We start from the raw sequence: 15105 nt of genomic DNA on the forward strand, positions 1-15105 counted from the left end.
TTAAAGGCAAAAAGAAGAGGTACCACAGTTCTCCCCCAGATGATGGCATGAAGCAGACACCAGAGACAAGACTGTCAGTGGACAGAGAAATTATCTGGCTAGGCACAAGAAAATTAATTTGGCCCTGACAACAGACATTGATTAAATACTTGAATGACAATGGGACATGACAATGACAAATAGAGGCTAGCAAGGCTGGAGTCATTAACATATCAGAAACACTAATTTTTATAAATCTTTAAACTGCCCCCCTTGGTGGCATTTGCATTTCTTTGCCCACTCTCCTACTTCGTTTTCAGTTTCCATCCAGGAATTTAAAGAAACTTCGACTCTCCACATCTTTGATTAGCCACTGAAAAATAGTTTTAAGCAAGAGATGGATGGCCCTATGTGCTCAGTTTCAGAAGACAATGACAAGACATCAGTGTCATGCTCCCCTAGGGGAGAAAATTGGCTTCCTTGTTCAATAATGGAGAAAGTGTGTGTGTGTGTGTGTGTGTGTGTGTGTGTGTGTGTGTGTGTGTGTAACATGGAGGTGAGGTATGGTGCAAGGTTGTGAAAGTGATGGAAAGCTAGTCTCTCTGGTAACTAAAATTATTTACTATTCAATTTTGGGGGTACCTAGAGAACATCTGGTCTAACTCATTCAGTTCAGAGAGAAGGAAAGTGGAAATCAGAAACAAAGGCATGGCTATGCAGAGGCTGACTTGGGAGAGGAACCTGGGCCTCAGATGCCTAACTCATGCCCTTTCACTATACCATGAAATAATGGCAGTGAAGATAGCTTTCTGTCTTTAAACCCCATTCATGCATGCTATTGCTCTTGTGATCTAAATCTCCCTAACCCCCTCTGCATCACACCAACTACCATGCCTATATTGTGCAAAGGATTACATGGGATCTAACTACTGACTCCAACAAGAGCAGCTAACATCACCCACAAGCCTCTGTGTAACCAGAGGTTTCAGCATGACTGTGCATGAAAAGAAACCAGAATAACTAGTTAACTGTGTTCAACTGTGTACATGGGTTCCAGTATGACAGGAAGTGGCAGCAAACACCAGTCTGCCTTCCCCAATCTCACTGCCTCACCCAGTAACTCGAGGAATATTGTGCAAAAAGATTTAACAGTTAATGTTATTTTTCTATTACTTAGATTTATATTCTGTTCTTCTTAATTGTAGTATCACATCAATTTTTCTAGTTTCCTCATAAATACTGAAGATTCACAGGGAGTTGAAACCACTTCATCTCTTAAAGAGTATGCATGTAAGAAACTGAGAAGATTAGCTTAGAGTCTACATGCTTTTCAGAATCTAAAAGTACACAATGCAGAAATGCTAGGAAAACCATATTCAGCCGTGCCTAGACCTCAATCCATCTTATCAAAATGAAACAGATTTTCTACAAAAACAGCCAAGGAGAAAAAACAAGAACATGATTATGGCCCTTCAAAAAATTCAACGCCTTGATACAATGCTAAAGAAAAAAAAACCTGAAATCAATTTTCTAGTCTAAAGGGAATTTTAGGGAAAAAAAACAAACTGAATTTTTGATGTATGGATTCAATAAATTCATTTTTCTCTCAGTAATAACCAAAGCCCACTTTTTACAGAACACAAGAAATAGGGAAGGTAGGATTGGTGAGTGAGAGAAGATGATTGGGTAAGGACAGAAGGAGAGAGAAGGTAAAGAGAGTGAGAGAGAAGAAAAACAGAAAGTCTAATGATTCACAGATACTAATAATCATGCAATTTTGAATTGTTTATTAAGTGTTTTCATTAGCCTAATTGGTACGAGAGAGCCTCCTTATCTAAACATACAAGGCATACCCAACTTTTAAAGTAAAAACTTTATAACTTTAATGAGCACTAGATGTTCTGTCTTTGGGTGTACACTGAAAGCATTTCAATTACTATAGTTCATTCGATGCATTCAAATTATCCAGCCAAAGGTTCAGAGAGCCATGTATTATTTTGCAGATGATCATGGTTTATATGTATTTTAGCATGTAACTCATCCCCCTACCCCAGTCTTGAAAGTTTTCTATGACTAGACCAAAAAAAGGCTAGTAATCCAATGATAGAGCTCACTTCTTGAATATCACACTGCTTTGCCAAGTGTGTGACCCAAGTTCTTGCCTGGACCTCACCACATTTCAGTGCTGTGGTCTCTATCTCTGTTTCTTTTTGTAAAAATATTTATTCCCTTTTGTTGCCTTTGTTTTTATTAAATGTTTATTTATTTCCTTTTGTTGCCCTTATTGTTTTATTGTTGTAGTTATTATTATTATTGATGTCATCATTGTTGGATAGGACAGAAAAAAATGGAGAGAGGAGGGGAAGACAGAGAGGAGGAGAGAAAGATAGACACCTGCAGACCTGCTTCACCATCTGTGAAGTGATTTCCCTCCAGGTGGGGAGCCAGGGGCTCGAACTGGGATCCTTATGCCGGTCCTTGTGCTTTGCGCCACCTGCTGCACTATTGCCCTACTCCATCTATCTGTTTCTATCTGTTTCTCTTTCTTTCCGTCTTTATCAAAAAAAGAAAAAGGTAAGCAAATAAATAAACAAAAACCTGTCTAATAAATCTTTTGCTCCACAGAATGCACTTCAAAAAATTATGAGAAATAGGTCTTTAATCAACACTGCTACCTTAATTAACACTTAATAATTTTTTAATTATTTTTTAATTTTTTAATTATTATTTTAATAATAAATTGTGCAAATACTAGATGATGTAGAACTGTGGGGGAGCGGGGAGGAAGCTCTGAAAAGTCAGATTTGCAGACATGGCAAAACTACTTGGAGCTCACTACACAAAACAAATAGCACACTCTCCAAGTACCTCAGTGGACAAACATATTTGAGTTCAAGTTCTCATTTTGACCCCTTCTTCCACCATTTCTGATGTCAACAGTCGTGGGGAAGGGCTTGTTGATGCAGAATGTTTGAAGGACTAAGCTAAGCTTCAGGTAGCACTATGCAGCCTGGCTTTACACAAAGTGGCCACATGACAATTCCTAAGCGGCAGATGACCAGGGGTCTGGGAATTGTCACACTTTGGGAAGCAACAATCCATTGGGAGGTCATCTGCAGGGTAGATGAGTAAGCAGAGCTTCCTGAGAGAACCCTGGGAAATGGTATCTGTCAAAGGAACTAGCAGCTGGATGATCCATTAAATAAACTCTTTTGACTCTGGGGTGAAACAGCAAACACAAAAAATATACCAAAATAGTCATCCTCTACTTCAAACACTTATTAAATAAAATCTCTTCACAAAACAACAAAAGAGCCTCAAACACAGCAAATGTCTGTCTTAACACTACCTACTATAACCATGCACTCTCCCCAAGAAAGAGGATGATCATGGAGGTGCCTCTTACTTCTTGGTGACTCAGGAACATGGACAGAGACATTCTCCAGGTTCATAGTAATTGTTGATAAACAACAGCTTACAAGCTCTCAAACTTCTAATGTTGGGCAAATCAACTTAAAATTCTGCTCCCAGACAGAAGCCTTGAGTGTGAATATACTGCAAGTAGTGAGGAACATGAAAACAAATCAAGGAGAATTTTTTTTTAAGTCAGTAAACTACACATGAACTCTTTGTGAATCTATTTTCCCCCTATTTACTAGGAGTCAATCAAGTTGGGAGTCGGGCGGGTTAAGCACACATGGCACAAAGTGCAAGGACCAGTGTAAGGATCCTGCTTCGAGCCCCTGGCTCCCCACCTGCAGGGGAGTCGATTCACAGATGGTGAAGCAGGTCTGCAGGTGTTTATTTCTCTCTCTCCCTCTCTGTCTTCCCCTCCTTTCTCCATTTCTCTTTGTCCTATCCAACAATGACATCAATAACAACAACAATAATAACTACAACAATAAAAAAAAGGAGTCAATCAAATTTAGAGTACCCTTAGAGAGCATCATCACATCTAACAATTTAAAAGATGTTGTTCATTACACCAGGTCTACTGCATTGCTTGATCTTGTGGTCTATTTACATAATCACTGTTTTGCCTGAGACCCGCCCTGCCTGCAGGGTATTGGTTTAACCCCACTGGTTAGATGGAAGCTTTCTATGTTCTATTTGTGCTCTTTTTTTGCTCCGCCCCCTCTCCTAGTTTTTTCCTTTCCCCTTGCCACTTCCGGTGAAGAGATACATAAAAGGCGATGTATCTGATTAATAAACAAGGGCATTGCGTTCCCACTCAGCCATAGGAAGATGAGAAACTGTACCCATGTGTCAACAAGTGTACTATAAACCATTACCCTGTCAATAAATGATATGCAAAATAAACTACAATTACATAGTCATACTTTTTTGCCTTTCTTTCTTGTTATAGTTTGTAGCATAATCCTAATGTACCATTTTTACAAAGGCATATTTTTGATATTATAAAAGAAATAAAGAAATCTATAGTGCTTAGAGTGTGTTTATATAAAAGTCACTAAACACTAAGATCACCAACAAAAGATTATAGCTTACCTAAAGTTTCTTTACTACAAATTCATTCAGAATTGCTCACCACACTAAGAAGGTCTTTACAATGAGAAACCTGTTAAGATCTACAAAGCACTCAGACAATGGCTTCCAGGGTAACTTTATGTGAAAGAACGTTTTCTAGTATTGTGTGTGTGTGTGTGTGTGTGTGTGTGTGTGTGTGTGTCTTTCCCTCTTAAAGAAAAACTCACTATGAAATGCCTCTGAAAATTTTTTTTCAGATTAAAATTAATTTCCATACACATTTCCAAGACCCAAACAGAAAAACTCAAAATAAAATCGAGGACTAAGACTTTTGGGAAAGTTCTAATTTATACTGTCGACAAGGTTGGTTTCTTATTGCATTCAAGTTCTGGGCAAATAGAGATTCTTTTTTGCTTCACATTCTCAGCAACCAAAATACATTCTGAAAAACAACAGTGTCGTATCAGGAGAGGAAGCCACCTTTTCTGCTAGGGCTGGAACATACTTCATCACTGCTGTGGAGTATGGGATGAGGACTCAGAGCGCTCATTTGCATATCAAGAAGCCTCCACTCAAGATCTGGAGTTTCTGCCCTTAGATGTGCAGCTTCCATGCTGTGAGCTGTCAGGCACATTATCACATATCCATGCCCAGACCTAAGGGTCTGTATATATGATTAGAATAATACTCCTCTCTCTCCCCAGGGGGGCTCCAAAGCTCAGTCAATGTCCACCATGAAGAAAGAAAACACAACCACCCTCCCCAACTCACAGAGAAGATCACAGTAAACTCTAGGTCTGTTTTTTTAAAAAAAATTTTAAATTTATATTTATTTATTCCCTTTTGTTGTCTTTGTTGTTTTACTGTTGTAGTTATTATTGATGTCATTGTTGTTGGATAGGACAGAGAGAAATGGAGAGAGGAGGGGAAGACAGAGAGAAGGACAGAAAGATAGATACCTGCAGACTCGCTTCACCACCTATGAAGCAACTCCCCTGCAGGTGGGGAGCCAGGGGCTCGAACCTGGTTCCTTATGCTGGTCCTTGTACTTTGAACCACCTGAGCTTAACCTGCTGCGCTACCGCCTGACTCCCTCTAGGTCTGTTTTTTAAATGTCAGTCCAGCTAAACAAAGTACTGGCTATTGTTTGATTGTTTTTCTTTAATTTAGTACTACTGGTGATTCAAAACTTCAGTTTGTGAAGAAAAACATCAAAAATTCAACCATGGGTGTCAATCTATGGAGGAATGGTAACCTTAATTTTGTTTCTTTATAGTGCTCTGTATTTTCTTTTTTTTAAAATATTTTATTTATTTTCTCTTTTGTTGTCCTTGTTTTTGTTGTTGTTGTAGTTATTATTGTTATTGATGTTGTCATTGTTGGATAGGACAGAGAGAAATGGAGAGAGGAGGGGAAGACAGAGAAGGGCAGAGAAAGATAGACACCTGTAGACCTGCTTCACCGCTTGTGAAGTGACTCCCCTGCAGGTGGGGAGCCGGGGGCTCGAACCAGGATCCTTATGCCGACCTTGTGCTTTGCGCCACCTGCGCTTAACCCGCTGCGCTACAGCCCGACTCCCTAAAAATTCTTTTTTTAAAAAAATATTTTATTTATTTATTTTCTCTTTTGGGTGCTCTGTATTTTCTAAATACATACACTGAATACATATTAATTTTATACTTAAAAGTAGATAAGTGTAACTACCTTGTGGTAGAAGATAATTATATTTTGTAATATTTTATTTATTTAATTTAATAGAGAGAAAAAGAGGGGGAAACAGAGAGAGAAAGAGAGAGACAGAGAGCAGTATTGTTTGATTTTGGCTTATGGTAGTGCTGGAGATTGAAGCTAGGACTTCAGAGTGTCAAGCATTAGAGTCTTTTTCATAACCTTTGTGCTATTTCCACAACCCCAAGATTATTTTTAAAAATACAGATGAGGAAAGATAAGTTAAAAGTCTAAAAGAAAGTACTTTAGGTAGTAAAGTGCATGCTATACAATGTGTGAGGTAGAGGTTGTGGGTTCAAGCCCAGGCCACCACATGGGTGCACCATGGACAGTAGAACAGTGCTGTGGTATCTCCCCTCTCAGGGTCTCTACTGCCCCCCTACCTTGCTCTCTTTTAAATAAAGAATAAAAAAAATGGCTTGGATAGGGCTAGCAAATAATTCATTTACATAGTGTACTGTCTTACTATACGCATGACCCAGGTGTGAGCCCAACCCACACCATACGGAAAGAAGCTTCATTATTATAGTTTCTTTCCCTCTTTTTTGGTTCCTTTGTTTTTAATCTGTAAAAGTTAGCTTGGATCAATGAAAATCAGGAGATGACTCCCTCCTAAAAAAAAAAAAAAAGTTAGCCTGGAAAGGCCACTCAGAACTAGTGTCACCTATGGATGAAGCTCTGGGTTGAGTTCTTTGTGCTGCATTAAAAAAAAAAAAAGACAGAGCGGGGGGCCAGGCAGTAGCACAGTGAGTTAAATGCACAAGGCTCAAAGTGCAAGGACTGGTGTAAGAATCTCGATTCAAGCCTTGGCTCCCCACCTGCTGGGGAGTCACTTCACAGGTGGTGAAGCAGGTCTGCAGGTGTCTTTCTCTCCTCCTCTATCTTCCCCTCCTCTCTTGATTTCTCTCTGTCCTACCCAAAAACAACAACAGCAATAACAACAGCAATAATAAATAATAGCAACTATGCACAACAAGGGTAACAGAAGGGAAAAAAATGGCCTTGAGGAGCAGCAGATTCATAGTGCAGTCACCTGAGCCCCAGCGATAACCTGCAAGCAAAATCAATAAAAAGACATACTATGACAGGCAGAATTATCTGTCCCAGTTCTTCATCTATCTCTACTAGCACTCCATACCTACCTGTTTACTCAGGTATCTCAGTGGGTAGTACCTGCTCTCACCCCCTTAATGCTTCAGCTTGATGTTGAGACTTGCTCTGACAAGGAGAAAAGTTAGCAATCAGGGTGCTAGCAGAGATTCGAAAAGTCTGCCTGTAAAGGTGTATGTGTGATCTTATGCTCCTGACTTTCCCCAGAAAGCATGATAGATACCTTGGGGAGCTGCCGATGCAATGAGGAAGACAAATACATGAAGCAGATCTGGACCCAAACTGCATCCGAAAGCCAGTCCCAGTGAAGCCCAGGATTAATCATCCAAAATTAACTGACCTGCAGCTATGTGGTTAGGAAAAACTGTTGGCTTATAGCCGTGCTCCTCTTCCTCATCAGGGGGCTCCAAAGCTCCCAAGGGGAAAAAAAATGCTTCAGTCTATCACTAAATCTTTATGGCTACACGGCAGTAAGATTGCTAATTGATGTACAGCCAGGTGCCAAAAAAAAGTCCAATGGACTGAAAAGCAGGATAGAAAGGAGGTAAACTCATCCTTTGCACAACCATTTATAAAAGGAAGCATGTTAACCATAATCCCAGTTAAAGAAAACTTGACAGGAATGGTTGCCTTCTTTGTTAAACATATAACTACTTAATTCCAATTATAATGAATTCTATGAAGCAAGAAATATTAGGGAACCACTAAATAGTAGTACTTCATAATATGTAATAAACCTCTTTTCAATGTTAAAACACATTTTATAACAAGATAGTCATTATAGTTGTCTTCAGTTTTATGTGTATACTATAGTGTTTTGATCAATATTCTTTTGCCCAATATTTTGATGAATTTCAGTTTTAATTATCATGCTACTATAAATATAACTAGAGGCAATTCTCTGTACATATTCATGACTATTCCCCTGTGATGAAATCTGAGGGACTAGTTTGGTTAACAAATGTATAAATGTAAAGTTATTTTAATATGTATTAATTGCCTAAATTTAATTTACTTTTGTAATTAAGAGATGGGGAACCCTACAGATGGATTCAGTCCCAGATTTACACCAAGCAAAGATTTTCCCACAGAAGATTCACTCCAGTTAATCCTGCTAGAATTTATCGAAAACACTTTAGGGATCTGCTGGACTATGAACAGTCTGGTGATTTCAAGCAGGGCCTCTGGAGTCAGAATGTCTGGCTTGGAATATTGGTTTTATTCTTTGTAAGCACTATGATCTTATGCATAGAGCACTAGTTACCTGCTTCTCCATTACTCACCTATATGCAAGAGTTAAAGTGCCTTTCTCAAAGGAGCACAGAGATGTTGTAGGGATTAAAGAAACGGATAAATGTTCAAAACAGTGCCTGTCACAAAGTCACTACTTAGTGTCAGCTATCATAATGTTTAGGGATGAAAAGATCATAAATATTCCTCTCAAAGATCTAAGAGTTTGGTAGAATTTACCAATGCTAACAGGGTGGCAAATTTTTCAAATTATACAGGAAAATCTTTACGGCTCAGCTCTAGTTTATGGTTGTGGGTGGTGGTGGTATTGAATCTAGGATTGTGGAGTCTCAGGCATGAAAGGCTCTTTGCATAACCACTATGCTATCTCCCCTCAAGTCTTTTATTTTAAAGAAAACAGTGGGGGGCTGAAGAAATAGCTCAAAGCCAGCAAATTTATTTTTAAATGAAAGGCCAAATTATATGTTTCCATATTTCTTTATCAAGAGCTACTTCTTTTTAAAAAAATTTATTTTTCTTTTAAAAATTTACTTGGAAATTTATTTATTTATTTATTGGATAGAGACAGAAATTGAGAGGAGAGGAATAGAGAGGAAGAGAGACACCTGAAGCCCTGCTTCACCACTCACAAAGCTTTCCCCTGCCAGTATGGACCAGGGGCTCAAACCTGGGTCCTTGCATACTGTGGCATGTTCACTCAACCAGGTGCGCCATCACCTGGCCTCTCAAGAACTTCTTACATCATACCAGAGTTTTAAGCAGACTGTCTCAGCAACAATTAAAGAGAACCATTACTATTCTTTCTCCTGCTGAGAAATACATATTTGAGCAGGACCACAGAGACACCACATACAGCTTCCATGTAAGACGTCTCAGGTGTGGGGGCTGGAAGATGGCTCACCCAGTAAAGTACACACTTTGCCATGTGTAAGGGTCTGATAAGAGCCTCCAGTCACCACACGGAAGCATCCAAATGGGGAGTTGGGTGGTAGCATAGCGGGTTAAGTGCACATGGCGCAAAATGCAAGGATTGGCGTAAGGATCCAGGTACGAGCCCCCGGCTCCCCACCTATAGATGAGTCGCTTCACAGGTGGTGAAGCAGGTCTTCAGGTGTCTATCTGTCTCTCCCCCTCTCTGTCTTCCCCTCCTCTCTCCATTTCTCTCTGTCCTATCCAATGACATCAATAACAACAACATAATAACAATAATGAAACAACAAGGGCAGCAAAAAGGAATATATATGCATCTAAATGGAGGAAACTTACTATACAGTGGAGCAAGTCCATGCTGCAGTGTATCTCCTTCTCTCCGTCTCTCTGTCCATCTATTATCCTCTATCTAAAAATGTAGGAAGGGCTGGGGAGACAGCTGTGCAAATGATACATGCCTGTGATTCTAAAGTCCCAGGTTCAATTCCTAGCACCACCTAAGCCAGAGCTGAGCAGCATTCTGGAGACTCTCTCTCCCTTATACAAATAAATAACTAAAATAAAAATTAGGAGAAAGAGCCTACTAGGAACAGTGACATCATGCAGGTACAGAGCCTTAGTGGTAATCTTGGTGGTTATAAAAGCAGATGGGGATGAAATCCAAGTTTTGACCCTTGGCCCTACCATATGCCAGAGCTGAATGGTACTCTAGTAAAAACAAGGCAGAAGTTTAAGCAGTGCAAATTTGCTAAGTAAAATAAATAAAGGGGTAATTCATTAAAACATTACTTTTTAATTTTCCCACCTATAAAAGCTAGACAAAGTTTTAGGATCTTCAATTTCTATGTTAAAACACATTCCTTTATAACATGACAGTCATTATAGTTGTCTTCTTATTTTATAAGAGGGAAGCAAATATGCATTAGAACATCAGTGAAACTCAAATGTGATCTGTTTTTGAAACTGAGAGAAGTGTAATAATTTTTCGGGGAACTATTTCCCTCAACTTGACACCAGTTTCACTCTCTATTCTGGCAGTGTCTAGACTATACTAGTCATGAACAGGCAGAAAAAAGACGGCTGTAAGTAGAAAAAACTTGTTTCAGGTTTTCAAATTATTCATTCTGTCACCTGGGAGGTGATACAGTAGATAAGCCTTTGGAGTTTCAAACACAAGGTCCCAAATTCAATCACTGATATCACATGTGCACAAGTAATACAGTAGTTCTCTGTTTTCCTCTCACAAAAATAAATAACAAGTCTTGAAGAAAACTCATCAAGATATTCATATTCAGTGGGGAAAAAAAACTCAGAAGGAACAGATGTCTAAACTTTATTGATTTAAAGTTAAGTTAATGATATATATATATATATATATATATATATATATATATATATTTAATTTCTTTATTGGGGAATTAATGGCCTACAGTTGACAGTAAAACCCAATAGTTTGTACATGCATAACATTTCCCAGTTTCCCATATAACAAGTCAATCCCAATTAGGTCCTCCCCTGCCAACTGATATAAAAATTACATTGTGGAACATTCTGAAACATGCTTCAAGTCATCTTAACTGGCTACTTTCTAAGTCAATTAAAGGTAATCTGTGGGTGTTCTAGATTTGATTTTTTAAATTAATTTCCAGAATGGTTGAAAGAAAGATTGCTCTGTATCTCTAGATTTCCCCAGCATTCTGGAAGAAGCATCAGTGCTGTGGTGTCTTTTTTTCTCTCCCTGTCTCATTCTGCTTGGAATACTCAGCCAGAAGCAGTTAAGTCCCAACCAAGACAAAAAAGCCAACCAAACAAACAAATAAAAGAACAACAAAAACCTGACAATAGCATAGGTTGGCAAGAAGACATAGTAATTAGATCATTTACTGTGGCTGACGGAAGTGTGAAATGGAACAAAAGAGCTTGGTTGGTTGTTGGGTTTTTTTTTGTTTGTTTTGTTTTGGTTTTGTTGTTTTGTTTTTATAAAGTTCAATATACACTCCTGATACACAACATGGATGAATGAAAGAGATCACACACAGAAAAGTATGGGCTGGGCTATGAGATCCCATTAAGCTATAATTTTAAGGTAAATTGAAGATATAGTAAAGTAGACCTTTTACTTGGATTCAAGGATGGGGAGAGGTTGGAAATCACCTGAAATGGGGCACAGGAATACTCTGAGTCTTGGCTGTGGAAGTAACACCAGTATGTAGACTTGCAAAAATATCAACATATACACTTTACAATGGATACATCTCACTATCTGTGAGTTGTATTTCAGTCAAGTTCACTAGTAAGATACTCAGTCTCACTGCTCTCTGAATTGGACTAGATCTACAGAAACAGGCCCACTTTTAAGTAGGCTGATTTTTTTTAAATATTTATTTTATTTATTTATTCCCTTTTGTTGTCCTTGTTGTTTTATTGTTGTAGTTATTATTGTTGTTGTCGTTGTTGGATAGGACAGAGAGAAATGGAGAGAGGAGGGGAAGACAGAGAGGAGGAGAGAAAGATAGACACCTGCAGACCTGCTTCACCGTCTGTGAAGCGACTCCCCTGCAGGTGGGGAGCCGGGGTTCGAAGCGGGATCCTTTTGCCAGTCCTTGTGTTTTGCGCCACCTGCGCTTAACCCGCTGCGCTACAGCCCAACTCCCCTAGTAGGCTGATTTTTACAGATGGAATTTCACAGTTGTTCAGGAGCCTGGACGGAATAAATGCAATCCTTCATGTATACAAGTCAGTCATGGACTCACCAGTCAGGGCTCCTCCCAGGCTCCCCCGCCGCAGCTGCCGTCCATCCTCACTCAGCTGTCTTTTAAACTTCAGTGACTTGCCAGAACCAGGCCCCACATCTGGGTTGCTACATTTCCGGAATGGCATGGGTGGAGGGGACAATATGTGGTCAAGCTGCAGAGAGAAGGACAGTGGTGTCACTTGCTTGGGGGAAACTCAATTAAACTAGAATCAAAGATCAGCCAGTCACAATTTCTTCCTTCCTGTTCTTCTCAAGGTTCCTCTCTCCCAAGCCTGTCTTATTACTTTAGTGAATTAAGGCTTTCACTTTTGTCTTCCAGTAGAGTCTGGTTTTGCTACAAAACCTCAAGGAAAAAAAATATTTTCTTTCAATCTGTGGGCCACAGAGATCAACTTCATTAGACTGTAACCAGCATTTTTTTTTAAAATATATTTTATTTGTTTTTAGTTTAATGAGAGAGATACATTATATAAAATAGATTTTGGGGCCCAGGCACTGGTGCACCAGGTTAAGTGCACATAGTATGAAGCGCAAGGAGCCACACAAGGATCCTGGTTCGAGCCCCATTTCCATACTTGCAGAGGGGATACTTCGCAAGCAGGTCTGCAGATGTCTATCATTCTCTCCTTCTATCTCCTCTCTTCTCTCAATTTCTCTCTGCTCTATCCAATAAAATGGGAAAAAATGTCCTCTAGGTGCAGTGGATTCATGGTGCTGGCACCGAGCCCCAACCATAACCCAGGAGGCAAAATAAATAAATAAATAAATAAATAAATAAACGAACAAAATCTGTTTCTATTCCCCATGACCACCCTGTAGACTGAATATTGCTGGCTAGAAAATAAATAGATCACTTCTTTAGTTGCCCACAAAAGAAATTTCACAATCTTCTTGTGTTCACAAACATACACAGGGGAGAAGTCCATAAAGGATTTCAATACATCCCTACTCTACTTTATAGCTGTTTAAAAGAAAACCTGTCAGAAGAACCAGACAAACTAAAGTCTCTTTAAGAGACAGCTTCCTACAAAAGAATTCCTTATTTCAAGATCTGCCCAGTTTTTATAGGAAATCATTTACACATGAATAGATACATATCTTCTAAAATGTTCACCTTCATATAAATACATGTGCCTGTGTGTATGCATCCAAATAATTATTGAGGACAAAATTATTCACATGAGCCGAGTGGTAGCACAGCAGGTTAAGCACACATGATGCAAAGCCCAAGGACCCACATAAGGATCCTGGTTTGAGCCACTGGCTCTCCACTTGCAGGAGGGGTCACTTCACAGGCAGTGACGCAGGTCTGCAGGTGTCTTTCTCCCCCTCTCTGTCTTCCTCTCCTCTCTCTTTCTCTCTGTCCTACAACAACAATGGCAACAATAACCACAACAACAAGGGCAACAAAATGGGAAAAATGGCCTCTAGGAGTAGTAGATTCATAGTGCAGGCATTAAGCCCCAGCAATAACAATGGAAGCAAGAATATTTTTTTTAAAAGAATTATTTATTTTTTAAATTTCTTTATTGGGAAATTAATGCTTTACTTTCAACAGTAAATACAAATGAGCTAAGTCAGAAAGATAAAGATGAGTATGGGATGATCCCACTCATCACAGAAGTTGAGAAAGAAGAACAGAAAGGGAAACTCAAAGCAGGATTTGACTAAATCTGGAGTAGGGCACCAAAGTAAAAACCCTGGCATGAGGGTGAGGGTGGATGTTCAGCTTCTCTGGGTGATGGGGGATTATTGGGTGGGGGGGGTAGAATGGGACAGTCTTTTAGTGGTGGGAATGGTGTTTATGTACACTCCTATTAATTTGTAGTCATATAAATCACTATTTAATTAATATGAGAGGGGAAAATTGATTATATGTCTCAAACTTTTTAAAGCACAGACTGAGTCTTTTTAATACATAGGCTAAGTCTTTGATACGTTGACTCTCTCAAAAGCCTAGACCAGGGAGAACAGAAGCAACTGGTGGCACAGCTATATACAAATAATGTCAAAGGACATAAATTATGGTGATATTGGGTATTGTACAGAAAATCTTAACAAAGGGATTTTTCAAAGTTAACCCAATTACCAAATAATGTGATTATAACAATAACTATCTATTGTCTTCTTGAACCCTAAGACAGCAGGAACCTCACATTTCCAATATAGAGCCTATATGTCCCCCAGTCCTGGAACCTTAAGGTGGGGAGCACTTTCCTGCATGCTTCTCTCAATTCATACCAAATAATATTGCATCCACTGATCCCAACCTAATCAATGCAACGAGTACCACCTCAGCATGCTTCACTTCAGACTGTGTCCAGAGACTTCAGGTGTGGAGTGTCAACCCTTCAGCTTCATTACTTGGGTGAGACCTTTCCTTTCATAGTATTCTCTAATTCCATTTCAGGCGGTTCACTTCCTAACAAAGTCCCAAAAACTAGCTATAGACCAGGTCTCATGAGATAGAGCATATGTTCACACATATCCATAAACTAGGGTAAAAAAAGAATTATAAAAGATTCTCATGGAAATTCAAAGTGCCACTGAAAAGGACCAGTTTTGTAGAAAAGACTAATAAAAAATCAGACATTTTAAGAGATGTTTCTTTGATATTTGCTTTTTGTGAGTAGACAGGCATCTGAGTATAGTTGTCTCAATGTTTTAAATTAAGATGATCATGGATATATTTATAGTAAGAACAAATTCCTAGTTGAAGTTATTTTTGTGTACAGACATCACAACATATTCAAAACTACGACATAGAAAGAAATTTGACCCTGTTTTAAGAGAATCTCCTCTCAAATCAGTTGAAATGGAACAGATCCCACTGGTTCAGTTATGGGACAATTATCAATTATCTC

General features: G+C 39.0%; 1 protein-coding gene across 4 annotated transcripts in view; it reads right to left on the reverse strand.

The window, feature by feature from the left end:
- Positions 1-15105, reverse strand: part of MAST4 (microtubule associated serine/threonine kinase family member 4) — a 724287-nt gene that overhangs the window by 501925 nt on the left and 207257 nt on the right. For all 4 annotated transcript variants that reach the window (XM_060191259.1, XM_016188336.2, XM_060191258.1 and 1 more), the window contains exon 2: positions 12240-12393. In XM_060191259.1, the coding sequence (XP_060047242.1) occupies positions 12240-12393 (154 nt within the window). The remainder of the gene's footprint in view (positions 1-12239; positions 12394-15105) is intronic.

The sequence above is a fragment of the Erinaceus europaeus genome, chromosome 5 (genome assembly GCF_950295315.1).
Source record: "Erinaceus europaeus chromosome 5, mEriEur2.1, whole genome shotgun sequence".
Classification (NCBI taxonomy): domain Eukaryota; kingdom Metazoa; phylum Chordata; class Mammalia; order Eulipotyphla; family Erinaceidae; genus Erinaceus; species Erinaceus europaeus.